General features: G+C 39.0%; 1 protein-coding gene across 1 annotated transcript; it reads left to right on the top strand.

The window, feature by feature from the left end:
* The first annotated feature begins 7,623 nt into the window (after positions 1-7,623).
* LOC107813682 (metacaspase-1-like) lies at positions 7,624-11,523 on the top strand. Its single transcript, XM_075257416.1, has 5 exons — positions 7,624-8,368; positions 9,694-10,024; positions 10,772-10,892; positions 10,964-11,185; positions 11,310-11,523. The coding sequence occupies exons 1-5, from the start codon at positions 7,993-7,995 to the stop codon at positions 11,367-11,369; spliced, it is 1,110 nt and encodes a 369-aa protein (XP_075113517.1). The 5' UTR covers positions 7,624-7,992; the 3' UTR covers positions 11,370-11,523.
* The last annotated feature ends 627 nt before the right edge of the window (positions 11,524-12,150 follow it).

Here is a 12,150-nt window from a genome sequence, read left to right as displayed (position 1 = left end):
CAAAGGTTCGGTCAAATCTTTTTCAAAAAATGCTTCACACAGAGTATTCGGACGGGCAAAAATCACTCGCTTTATCTTTGCGCGAAAACCCTTCGTGTCTTCGTGCAAAGAGGGGCAGCTGTAAGCACGTGATTTTTGCTTTACGAGCAATCGCTCCAAAAGAAAATAAAAATAGTGACAAATGATTTTGCTGTACAATTTTTTGAGTTTTCCGTGACATGTGTTGTTAGTCATTTATGGGTCTGTCCATTTTACATCTAGTCATTACCAAACAAAAATACAAAATGCCTGTCGTTAAAAGAAAATTCAAAAAATATATGTATGTGTGCATCGTTCGTTCTAAGCTGTGATCTAACCATTTTTTATTTTTATTTTTATTTTTTATTGTCCATTTATGTGTGTTTATCGTTGTGGGTGTCACTCAATATGTGTGTAGGTTTATTTTAATTTTTACATTGTTTTAGGAATTTTTGTTTAAATTGAAAAAAAAAAGGAGAAAAGGAAAATCCGATTTGGGCCCCGAAACAAGGCCCAAAACCAAAGTACTGATCCAGTCCAAACCCAGCCTGCCCAAGCACGGACTCAAACGACGTCGTATCGGCGTCCCCATTTGAAGCCGTTGATCTGATTCAAAGGAACGGTCCAGATCAGGCTGTCCAACTCACCTCAACGACGCCGTTTCAGGCAAGTTGATCTGAGCCGTCCAACCTCATTGATCCAACGGTCCCTGGTTCCCTCATGACCCGACCTATTTAGCCGGTTTAACCCAACCCCTCACCTAAACCAAAACGACCCCGTTCCCATACCAAACGACCCCGTCCTGTTACCCACCAATAGATCTAAGCCGTTCAGATCACTTGATCTAACGGCTCCAATCTCTCTTCCCCTTCCATATATAAACTTGACCCTTTACCCCGCACCCCCTATCCGAACCCCCCCTTCAGTCATCTCCTTCCCCGAACCCTGAAACCCCCAAACCCTAACGCCGCCCTAGTTTCCCTTCCACCAAAACCCGGTGGCATGAACGCCGGTGGCCACCTCCCGAACACCCTAAGACCCCCTCACTCTCCTGAACATGGATCTGTTACTCCCTAGCCTCGAATCACTTTCGTTCGTCTCGAATCTTTATTTGAAGATTTGAGTCGAACCCGGATCTATGCCAAACCACCCCATCTTCATACCAGACACCCCCTGACCTTCCTCGTGACCAAACCAAGCTTGGTTTGGTCCGAATCTACCCACAACTCCCAAAAATCCAGATCTGAAAATCCAGACTTTAGAACACATGCACATGGGGAATCCGGATATCCTTAACGGGGGTTTGAGGTCTAATAGACCTTAATCAAGGTGTTCTCATGTGAGAACACCCTGATTAAAGTTTGTTCGGCCTCAAAGGGTCAATGTCGAGTCAGATTTGGTTCAGTTTTGTCTGGACATTTTTGGTAAGCTTTCTTTTCCTTTTTGTTTTATTCAACTGCTAGTTAAGTATGTTAGCATGTTCTGTTGTGTTTGTTCGGTGTTTTCTGATACTTTTCTTAATTTCTTCCATCTTTGTAAAGACCTTTTATTTGGTCAATTGTTTTCTGTGTATGATTTGAATGTGTTCTGTGATAAACATGATCGTCGATTAGTTTAATCGACAGATAAGTTAACTCATATAGGCCCCAGTAATTGAACAAAAATTGTCTGATGCCCTTTAGGTCCCTAAACGTATTGTTTATGTGAGCGATTGATTATTACCTGTTATAATTAGTATAGTCGACTCGATAAATATCGTCGATTAGCTTTCTATAACTAATAAATCGAATGAGCTAATAATGTCGCATGACTAATTGAGCTTTGCCACTGACTGTATGACCCAGCATTGTTTGAAATGGTTTGTTTGCACTGTAAAACTGACTGAAAAAGGTTCAGCCCAGGCAGTCTTGAGTTCGAACTTTCGTCAGTTCAAAAAATGCCCTGATGCTGCAATAGGCAGAGGCAGTAATAATCAAGGTTGACAGGGGTATTCTGGGGTGTTAAAAAGAACAGAAGTAATTAGTTTAAGTGAGCTGACAAATGGGGTACTAAATTAGGATTAAACTAATGCCAATGGGGGACAAGACACAAGAGTATGGGTTTAAAAGGAATACTAAAATAAGCCCATAATCCTTGATTAAAGAATAAACCAGGCGTGGGGAACAAGAGGGGCTGGCATCAAGAGATGCTCAAGCATGGGTTTAACAGGGTAGGGGCAGGCTGCAAGTTGCAGCATGGGGGCAGCTTAGCTGCACTTGGTCACTTTGGCTTATAAATAGGCCATTTGAGAACTGAAAAAGGGCTGGACTTTTAGTCTTCAGAAAAAGAGAAAAACAAAGTGAAAATTTTCAGTCTTAAAGCTAGAGTTTAATCTGAAGAGAGGTCTAGTGAGTCAAAAGAAAGCCGAAAAACATAAGTTAATTTCCAAATAGATTGTAACCAAACACCATCTGAAAGTTGAACAAGAATACATATTGGTCAAGCTGTCTTGGCCAAGTTCTGTCGTCTGCAGTGACTGAGCTGTTTGTTGGTTGCTGAACTGATTGGTATTTGCTGCATTGAACTTTTTTTACTTCTGGTGTTCATTACTCTTCGTCTGGAATTATTGGTTTGGCACTCGACTATTTGCTGGCTTCATTTATTCTGGGAATCATTGTTGGTTGTTCGTGGACTGTGGAAAACAATCTTGGTTGTTGGTTTGTTGCTGTGCTGTTGTTGTGTATCTGTTGATGCTGTGATTACTGCATACTACTCAACTGATCACTCTCCTTCTTCCTTTCCTTTCCTTACCAGGTACACAATTGATACCACCAATGTAACTGAGAGTTTGAGCATGAATGCAAAAGAGAGGACCTGCAGATTGTTTTTATGTATACATGAACTGTTACATTAAATGTCATAAAATAGTTACATTTTCGTTTGTATAATAGAAGTAGCCTACATGCTCAGTATATCAATGTAGGTTAATGAATGATAGTCATGTATGTATGCTGTTAGGTGAAAAACATTCCCAGGGTAATAGATTGTATTTTAGACTTAGTCTGATGGTGTGGTACATTCTATAATGTAGGCCAAAATAGGTAAACTACCCACATGAGTTAAAGTTCTTTCCCCTTTTGCTAGTTTGTCACATATAAATTGATAAAGAACAAAGAATCAGTTCTAGGCCTCAACCTCAGGAAGGCCGAGCCCAAATCGAAAAATCAGTTAGGCCTGTATCGGAAAAACAGGGCCCAAGTCTGGCCATCTCGCATGAGCTAGGTTTGGGCCCATAATTTGCGGCTAGTTGTCCATAAGTGCAGTCACGTTTTATGATTCTGTAAAAGCACTTTAAATCCGGTTTTATAATCAACTAAGGCTATTTACTGCTTTCAATTGATAGAGACAAACACGACAAGGAACGTAGTTGCTATAGGATATCCTTTAAAAATAACAACGAGATGAGCCTCGATAAAAATAAACAAAACGCAGATGCGGGGCCCTTGTTAAATGTATATTAGTAAAGTATTTAGCTTCCAGGACGGGTTGTTTAGCAAATCTCACAACCTTCCTAAAATAACAATACGCTAGACTTTTTAGGACGCGCCTTAATAAATCTTACCTTCGTAAACTCGGGTGCACATTGATGTGACCCAAATCCAAATCCCAACGGAATCGAAATGTGTTTCTAATCACGGGTACATTGATTCTGACGTGGTTCGAGATGCGTGTCCATGACGTTGCAAATTCATTTTTTAAAAAATAGAATGAGATGAGCCTCGCCAAATAAAAATACAAATTGCGGGGCCCTCAGTAGATATTTGTTTTAAAAATTATTTAGACTTCGGGATGGACCGTTTAGTAAAATTCCACGGTCCTACCCAAAATAAATACGCTAGTCGCTTTAGGCGCGCCTTTAATAATTTAATTTCCTTAAACTCGGGTGCACATTGATGTGACCCAAATCCAAATCTCAACGGAGTCAAAGTGTGTCGACGACCACGGGTACATTGATTGTAACGCAGTTCGAGATACATTTTCACAACGTTGCAATTCTTGATAAAAACAGTCAATGATAAAAGCGGTTAAAAGTTAAATTTTGCATATAAGTTCACACTTGTATAAAATCAGATCATCAAGCCGAATATAACAGTTGAGCGACCGTGCTAGAACCACGGAACTCGGGAATGCCTAACACCTTCTCCCGGGTTAACAGAATTCCTTATCCGGATTTCTGGTACGCAGACTGTAATATAGAGTCATTATTTTCCTCGATTCGGGATTAAAATCGGTGACTTGGGACACCCTAAATCTCCCAAGTGGCGACTCTGAAATAATTAAACCAATCCCGCTTCGATTGTCCTTTAATTGGAAAAACTCCCCTGCGCCCCGCGGGCGCGGAAAAAGGAGGTGTGACAGCCTGTACTCGCTGCTCTAAGGTATTCTTGTTCTCTTGTAAGCTCTCTATGTCAAGCTGAGCACTCTCAAATTGCCCCTTCCAATTGGTTGCTTCCAATTGAGAGTCGCGTGCTATCTTCTCCAAAGGAGCAATTCTTTTCATCAACTCTGTGCCGATGAGATTAGCCTAAAAAAGAAAAGAGAAAAAATAAGAATCTCAAAGATGAAAAATTTTGCAAAGTAAAAAAGGGAGAGAAGGAAAATACCTTCAGAGTGGCATGCACGATATCATTTATTAAAGTTAAGGAACTGTGGCTTTCCAGCTTTACTTTTTCAATTGGGCCAATAAGAGGCTCCAGCCATATATCCGCCTGACCTGATTTTCTCAAAAGGCTATTCTCAGTATGAATTTCAATAGTTACCCGCCTCATAGCGACACTCCTACTTGAAGAGCCCGTTTCAGTATGATGAACTATAGGGGGGATAGCCAAAGGAGGAGCTGGAGAAGAGGTAAGAGCAATGGAAGAAGGAACGGAAATAGCTGGGGTCGGTAAAGAAGGAATCACAGGCACAGGTAATGAAAAAGATGATAAAGGTATGTCGTCTAAAATAGGCCCGACATCTTCACGACCAAATCCACTAACAAAAAGTTGGTCGATAGACTCACGAGTATTGTAGGGAGTGACATCATCATCAGGAATTATTATTGGGGTTTCAACAGGTTCGGTGAAAGAAACCAAGACTTCAGCTTCGTCATCGGAAACAATGCGTCTCCTAACTCGTGGCCTAGTTACCAACGGACTCTCGTTTTCCTCTTCTTCAGAATTTTCCTCTTCAACAACCTTCCTTTTCGCAGAAGAGGAACCCAAGACTATTTCTCGGGCTCTCTCTAGAGAGATACGGGTTCCCGAAGGAGTACGGGTCCCGAAGAGACACAAGAGGCTGCAACCGCTTCCGCAGTAACCCCTCGAATAGCAAATCCTGACAAAAAGAAGGATAAAAGTTAAAACAATAAATGAGAATATAGGCACGGAAAAAAAATGTGAACTCTTACCGTGAGTCTTAACCTTCCAACCAAAGCGGTTAGAAAGTGTTTTCCAAGATCTACTGTCCATTGGCGTGATCTTCAGCAATTTATCTACCCAACCACGGAAATTGGGAACATCCTCCACAACTCCCATGGTTGCTAAAAAGAAAAACAAGGGGGGGGGGGGGTAAAATTAGTAAAGCTAATAAATTTGAAAGAAGAAGGTACGAGAGGGATAAAAGACCTACGTGCAAAATTCCACTTCTCAGGGAAGGGAACATTATCTTCACCCACTAAACCAACAGTGGGGGCAACAACAAATCGGGCATACCAGCCACGATCCTTGTCATCTTTATGGCTCACCAAAACCCTCTTACTCCTGGCCACTAGTGTAAAAACACCATTACGAAAAAGCCTAGGTGAGTAAAGATGTATCAAGTGAGGGAAAGTAAAAGGAGCTTCAGCTCTAGTGGCTAAATGCCTTAAACAGGCAACTGCCCTCCATATGATTGGGCCAATTTGACCCAAGCAGACATTGAAGAAGCGGCAAAATTCAAGAATGACTGGGTCAATTGCTGGTCTAAACCCTAAAGTAAAAGGGTAAGTGTAAACAAAAGAGAACTCCGTTAAATAGGAAGTAATTCTCTGATTCGGATTAGGGATAATAATGGGAAAATCATTACTCCAATGACAGTCCTTATGAACCACATGAGTTAAAACCTCTGTAATTTGAGTAGGGTAAGTATCGACACGATCTAATGCGGAAACTTGGTTTCTAAGAGATTCCCTGTCATGGTAAAAAGACAATTCTGAAGGGACTATCTCATCTACTAAAGGTTCGCGTAAAGGTTCAGAATGGTCTTTACCCCTAGAAGAAGATTTTTGAGAAAGGGAACCTCTGGTTCTAGAGGAAGGACCAGAACCAGAAGAAGGCATAGACGAACCACCTCCTCGAGTAGATCCTAAACTACAAAGTCTACCTCCCCTTCTGTGCCTAACAGGGGCATTGGGGAAGGAGTCAGTAATGGAAACTCTCTCAGGGTTAGGGCTTGGAGAAGACATATCGAAGAGGAATGATCTAAGGAAGAAGTCAACAAAGATTTGGAGAAATAAGTGTTCAATAAGCTTTATGTGATAAAAGACAAAGGAAAAAATTATATTTATACCGATAAGCAACCGCCAAAGATAAAAGTGCAGAGGTGGAAAGACCATAATTATGATAACTGGCACTTCGTTAATAGTGGCACCGTAAAAACCTTGAAAAAGGCTGCAAAAACTGCAGAGCCAATGGAAAATTGACACGTGCATGAAATATTAAATGGAAGTGACAATTGAAGCGTCAATTTTGTCATAGCATTAGTGGTGACAAAAATTCTCGTTTTAATGAAATCCACTTCCCAAATATTCAATTGATGAATAAATGGAAAGTGGGGAGACTATCTGTATTGGGAAAAATTGAATTTATATATGTTGAGACACATGGACTGGTCAAATAGTCAAAGAATTATAATTAGTCAAGAGTCACGGGCAGCAATAGAAACGAGCAAAGGCAAAGGAAGAGGCACGGGAGGACATTTGAAGGATTCATCGCCCGTACCTATTTAGATCATTTATCAAAAGGAACGGATCTGACCATAATAAAGAGCGCATATACGGAATTCGATAGGCATTAAATACCGGACACGTTAGAGAATTTGTATTGATTACAATGATTGTGTAACGTAGCATTCAATGTCTTTAATTATTCATAATAGCCTCATTATGATTTGAAGGAAACGCATATCTTCAAGATACCTATAAAAGGGAGGTATCTAGTCACTTGTAAGCACAGACACAATTGAAATATAATCTGATTCACTTGTTTTTCTCCTGATTACATTCTGGTTACTCCAAATTATTCTCTTCTATATATTCTTTTGATTATCAGTAACTCGCGTTCTTTTAAATTCTAGCTTTGACTGAAATTCTATTTTTTGGTTAAACAACGTACAATTAATTTTAGGTAAATTCTAGCAAAATTACCTTTATTTTGGTGTTTAAAGTTATTAAAAAAAATTCATACTTATGTCATTTTTGAAAGACAGAATGAACGTTTGACATATGATTACATGACAAGTTGCTGTCACATTTTACGCGGACCTGACGGGTCAAGATTGCAAAATTCCAGCAATAAAATTGAAATAAGCTAGTCAAGAGCTTTTGCAGACATTATGAATTTTTTAAATCTAACTTAACACATTAAACCCACTTTTTCAACCAATTGGTCGTCAGCTCCTCTTTGCCGACTCCTAATTTTACATCTGTTCTCCGTCTCTTCCTCTCTTAATTGTTCTTCTTCCCTTATAATTCTCTCGATTTCTTCTCCCCTTGCCAAAACCCTATTCCTATAATCCTTAATTCCAATCTTCTTCTTTCAATTTATCAATTTATTTGCACGTTGATCAGCCATATTGATTCTCTCTGAATTTCTTTTACCCTTTACAAACAAAAATCCCTGCTCTCCATAATCTTCAATTCCCAATTTCTTTTCTTTGTTTAAATTTGTCAAATAATAAGCACATAGATCAGCCATGATGATGCTAGTAAACTGTTCCAATTGTCATACACCATTACAGCTACCACCAGGTGCACGATCCATTCGTTGTGCGATTTGTCAGGCAGTAACACAGTTGGCTGATCCACGTACTGCTCCTCCGCCACCACCTAATCAATACAATCACCCACCACCTGCTTCCTCTGCTGCTGCTGCACCTCCCTCTCCCTACAACCACGCACCTCCCGGTCCCCCACCCAATGCTCATGGTAGAAAGAAAGCTGTGATTGTTGGTATATCGTATAGGTACTCTAGGCATGAGCTGAAAGGGTGCCTTAATGATGCTAAGTGCATGAGACATCTCTTGATGAACAAATTCCATTTTCCTGAGTCCTCCATTCTTATGCTTACTGGTAACATACCCAATCTTGATTAATTCTCATTTCATAGCAATTATATATATTAACCTTGTGTATAAACTAGGATAGTTTCTTTGATCTCGTTTTAAAATTGTTTTGTTGCTTAGGATTAGGAGTTCATTTAGCTGAGGGAATTAGCTTGGGATTGAGACACAGTTAATTGATATAACTTCTTGGATATATAATGAAAGGAAAAATTGGGGTAAGAGTATCTAATTCTGCTCGACCTTAATATTTATGTTTTTTTTTTCTAGGACCTTCAGCAAAAAGGGACTGTTCAGATTGTTTTTACAGCTGAGTTGGTAGTTGTATCCTAGGAAAATTGAAACTGGTAGTTACTTTGTTCAGAATTGTAGTGAAAGAGTGTTATCTTAATAGGCTGTGATTGTTGTGAGATTAATGTACCAAGAAATCGTGTTTTATCGAGTATTTAATGTGTAATTTTTTTTTTTTGGGAAAAATGATTTAAGCTTGTGGAACGGGTAATGTATGATCTGCAGTTTAGGGTTTGGGAGGCATATATGCTAGGAATTCCTTCCTTTCTGTAGGCAAGGTGGCGGCCATAATGAGCTGAATGATTTTCTAGTAAGTTTAGGGAAGAGAGATTAAAAATAAATATTAATCAAGCTGCCAATGTAAATAACACTACATAAGCTTATATGATAGCAACTTTATCAAAAACAAAAACTTCACATGGTGTCAAGCGGAACTTTGATTGAGTGATCTACACCTCCCGGAAGATATCAGATTGCAGACAAGTAAGATTGTGGTTAAGTTTTCTTTTTTTTTGGGCAAATCTATACACAAAACCCCTTTTTCCCTATATACGTATGGTTGCCAAACAATATGAAATGCGTAAATTACCTTCCCAAAGAGTCCCTTTTAAGCGTAGGAATGATTGTCAATAGCATTTTGGTGCTCAAGGGATAGCCTAGTGTGGTAAGGGTCATCCACCATCAACGATCAGGGCGGTTAAAGTCACCAAGGGAGCAACTGAGGAAAAGCCACTATTGGGCTCCTAGGTAGGGGTGGCGGATGTTGTCTTCAAAATCTAACATCTGACATTAAGGGTATTGGTGGACCAGGAGTCATATTAATAGCTTTTTATCATTGTTTTTTCTTTGTTAGTTTAGTCTTGGAATCTCTAGAGTTTTTTAATAACTAGAAACATTCTAAGGCATTACATTTTCCTTTGTACCTAACAAATTTTCTGGGATGAATAGTATTATGATTTTAGGTCGACATGCTTCTATTGGCTGAAACAATTATTTATCATAGTTCATCCATTGTACCTTAGCTTGTCTAAATTCATGATGCAGAAGAGGAGACCGACCCATACAGAACTCCGACTAAACAGAACATGCGCATGGCATTATATTGGCTTGTACAAGGTTGCCAACCGGGAGACTCGCTGCTATTTCATTATTCTGGTCATGGCTCAAGGCAAAGGAATTACAATGGAGATGAAGTGGATGGATATGATGAAACTTTATGTCCCCTGGACTTCGAAACTCAGGGTATGATTGTTGATGATGAAATCAATGCGACAATTGTCAAGCCTCTTCCTCATGGTGTAAAGCTTCATGCAATAATAGATGCTTGCCACAGTGGAACCGTTCTAGACCTGCCATTTCTTTGCAGAATGAGTAGGTAGGTCACTGCTCCTTAGTACTTTGTGGTATCTTTCTTTGGTAGAAGTTGCTGTCTATTGTTTGAAACATTTAAGAGTAACTGGATGTACAAGAGGTTGAATTTCGTGAAATATGCTTAATGGGTATTCATGTGACACCTATGAGAACCTAACTGGATCAAAGGTTACGGAAGTATATGTTGTTCTGTTTCATCTAAGGTTGGGGCAGATAAATGAGAGCTGTCTCACTGATAAGTTCTTCTGACATTTGAGGAATGATATGTTCCATGTCATGAACGATTTTTCAGTTCGAGTTTAATTGATTTGACTGAACAGAAAAATTTACAAATATCATGAAGTTAGGCAATACATATGGTGCACTATGTTACTGTTTTGATTTATAAGACATCTTGGGATCATAGGCAGATCTACATTATAAGTTATGGGTGATTACTTACAGAACCAAACACTATTATTTATTATAAAAACTAGAAAATTTATACAAATATATTAACTGAGCACCCAGTCTTAGTAGCAATTTTGAGATGAAAAATAGTTAAGCACCCATGATTTAAAAATTCTAAAACCGCCACTATTGGGATTATCATCACTGAAAATGTTTTATGCTTTTCTCTTTTTTTAGAAGTCATATCAACTACTTGACCATTCTAATGATTATTATTCCCCTTAACCATCAGTTATCTTCAGCTTTTTAGATTCCACTCTTTTTTACGATAATGCTTATTCTTTTAACTTCCTGGAAATAGGAGCGGACAATATGTGTGGGAAGACCATCGTCCTCGTTCTGGTATTTGGAAAGGAACTAATGGTGGTGAAGTAATCTCTTTTAGTGGTTGTGATGATAATCAAACTTCTGCTGATACATCTGTAAGTTTGATTAATCTTATTTCGATTTAAGTAGAAATTATTAGGAGACACCTAATGACTTTGATCTGCAGGCTCTTTCAAAAGTAACTTCAACGGGTGCTATGACTTTCTGTTTCATTCAAGCAATTGAGCGCGGTCATGGAACCACATACGGAAGTATATTGACCGCAATGCGAAATGCCATTCGGCAAGCCGGAAGTTCAGGGGGTGACTTTGGTGGCGGTGCTGTCACATCTCTCATTTCCATGCTTTTGACAGGTGGTAGTGCCGGTATGGGTGGAGGCTTTAGTCAGGTAACTTCAGCATATTTAATTAATGTACTACTAAAGTGTAATGCATTCTTTTACCTTAGTTCCTGAATTATAGAATTCAAACATAGTTCTTGACCTTTTCTCTTTTATGTCACACTTTTTCCAGGAGCCCCAGTTAACAGCTTGCCAGCCATTCGATGTGTATGCGAAGCCATTCTCCTTGTGAAACTCCTTCTGGCCTCCCCCCTCCTTGGTGTGTTTGGATTTGGATTGTTTGTAAAGATAGAAATTTTATCGGCTTCCATGATATGCTGCTTATGCATGAGAATGCGAATAACTTTCTGATGGAATTCTTAATAATGGAATTATTGTTAACATAACTTGCCCTTTAACTGTTGCAGTATCTACTGATTTACTGAATTTTCTTAAGGACCTTTGTTCAAGAAATTAGCTGAGATGTAACCTTTTTCACTACTGGTTGTTCAGACTTCAGAAGTTTGATGCTTACATTCCACTTTTGCTCCTCTGTTTGTTAAAGAAGTTGTGTTTGAAACCTTTCTTGGATTAGACTACACACCACCTCTTGTCCTTTGCACGAGATGTGAAGGCTTGTAAACCGAGTCTCAATTTTTATCATCAGAATACTATTTTTGATCGAGCAAAAAACATAACTAGGCAAAATTGTAGGAAAATTTGCGCACATATAGCAGCATTAGGTCTTTTACACATAAGGCAAGAAAATATTTATATCCATAGCCAAAACCCCTTAAACATGGTAACTTCAATCACGCATCTTAAATGGTTTCAGTTACATACTTCTACTTAATTAAGATAATTAGTTATTACTGTCAGCCAATCTTCTTAGTCGTAACTGACGTATTCCGAATATTCCATATGCCATATAGTATTATTATATAAAGAGATGGGAACCACATAATTGGAAGCAAACAACTGAAAGATCATGTATACTTCTTCTGCCATGGATAACAGAATCACATTTTTGGTTC

The sequence above is a fragment of the Nicotiana tabacum genome, chromosome 7 (genome assembly GCF_000715075.1).
Source record: "Nicotiana tabacum cultivar K326 chromosome 7, ASM71507v2, whole genome shotgun sequence".
Classification (NCBI taxonomy): domain Eukaryota; kingdom Viridiplantae; phylum Streptophyta; class Magnoliopsida; order Solanales; family Solanaceae; genus Nicotiana; species Nicotiana tabacum.
This window is presented reverse-complemented; position numbering and strand designations above follow the sequence as displayed.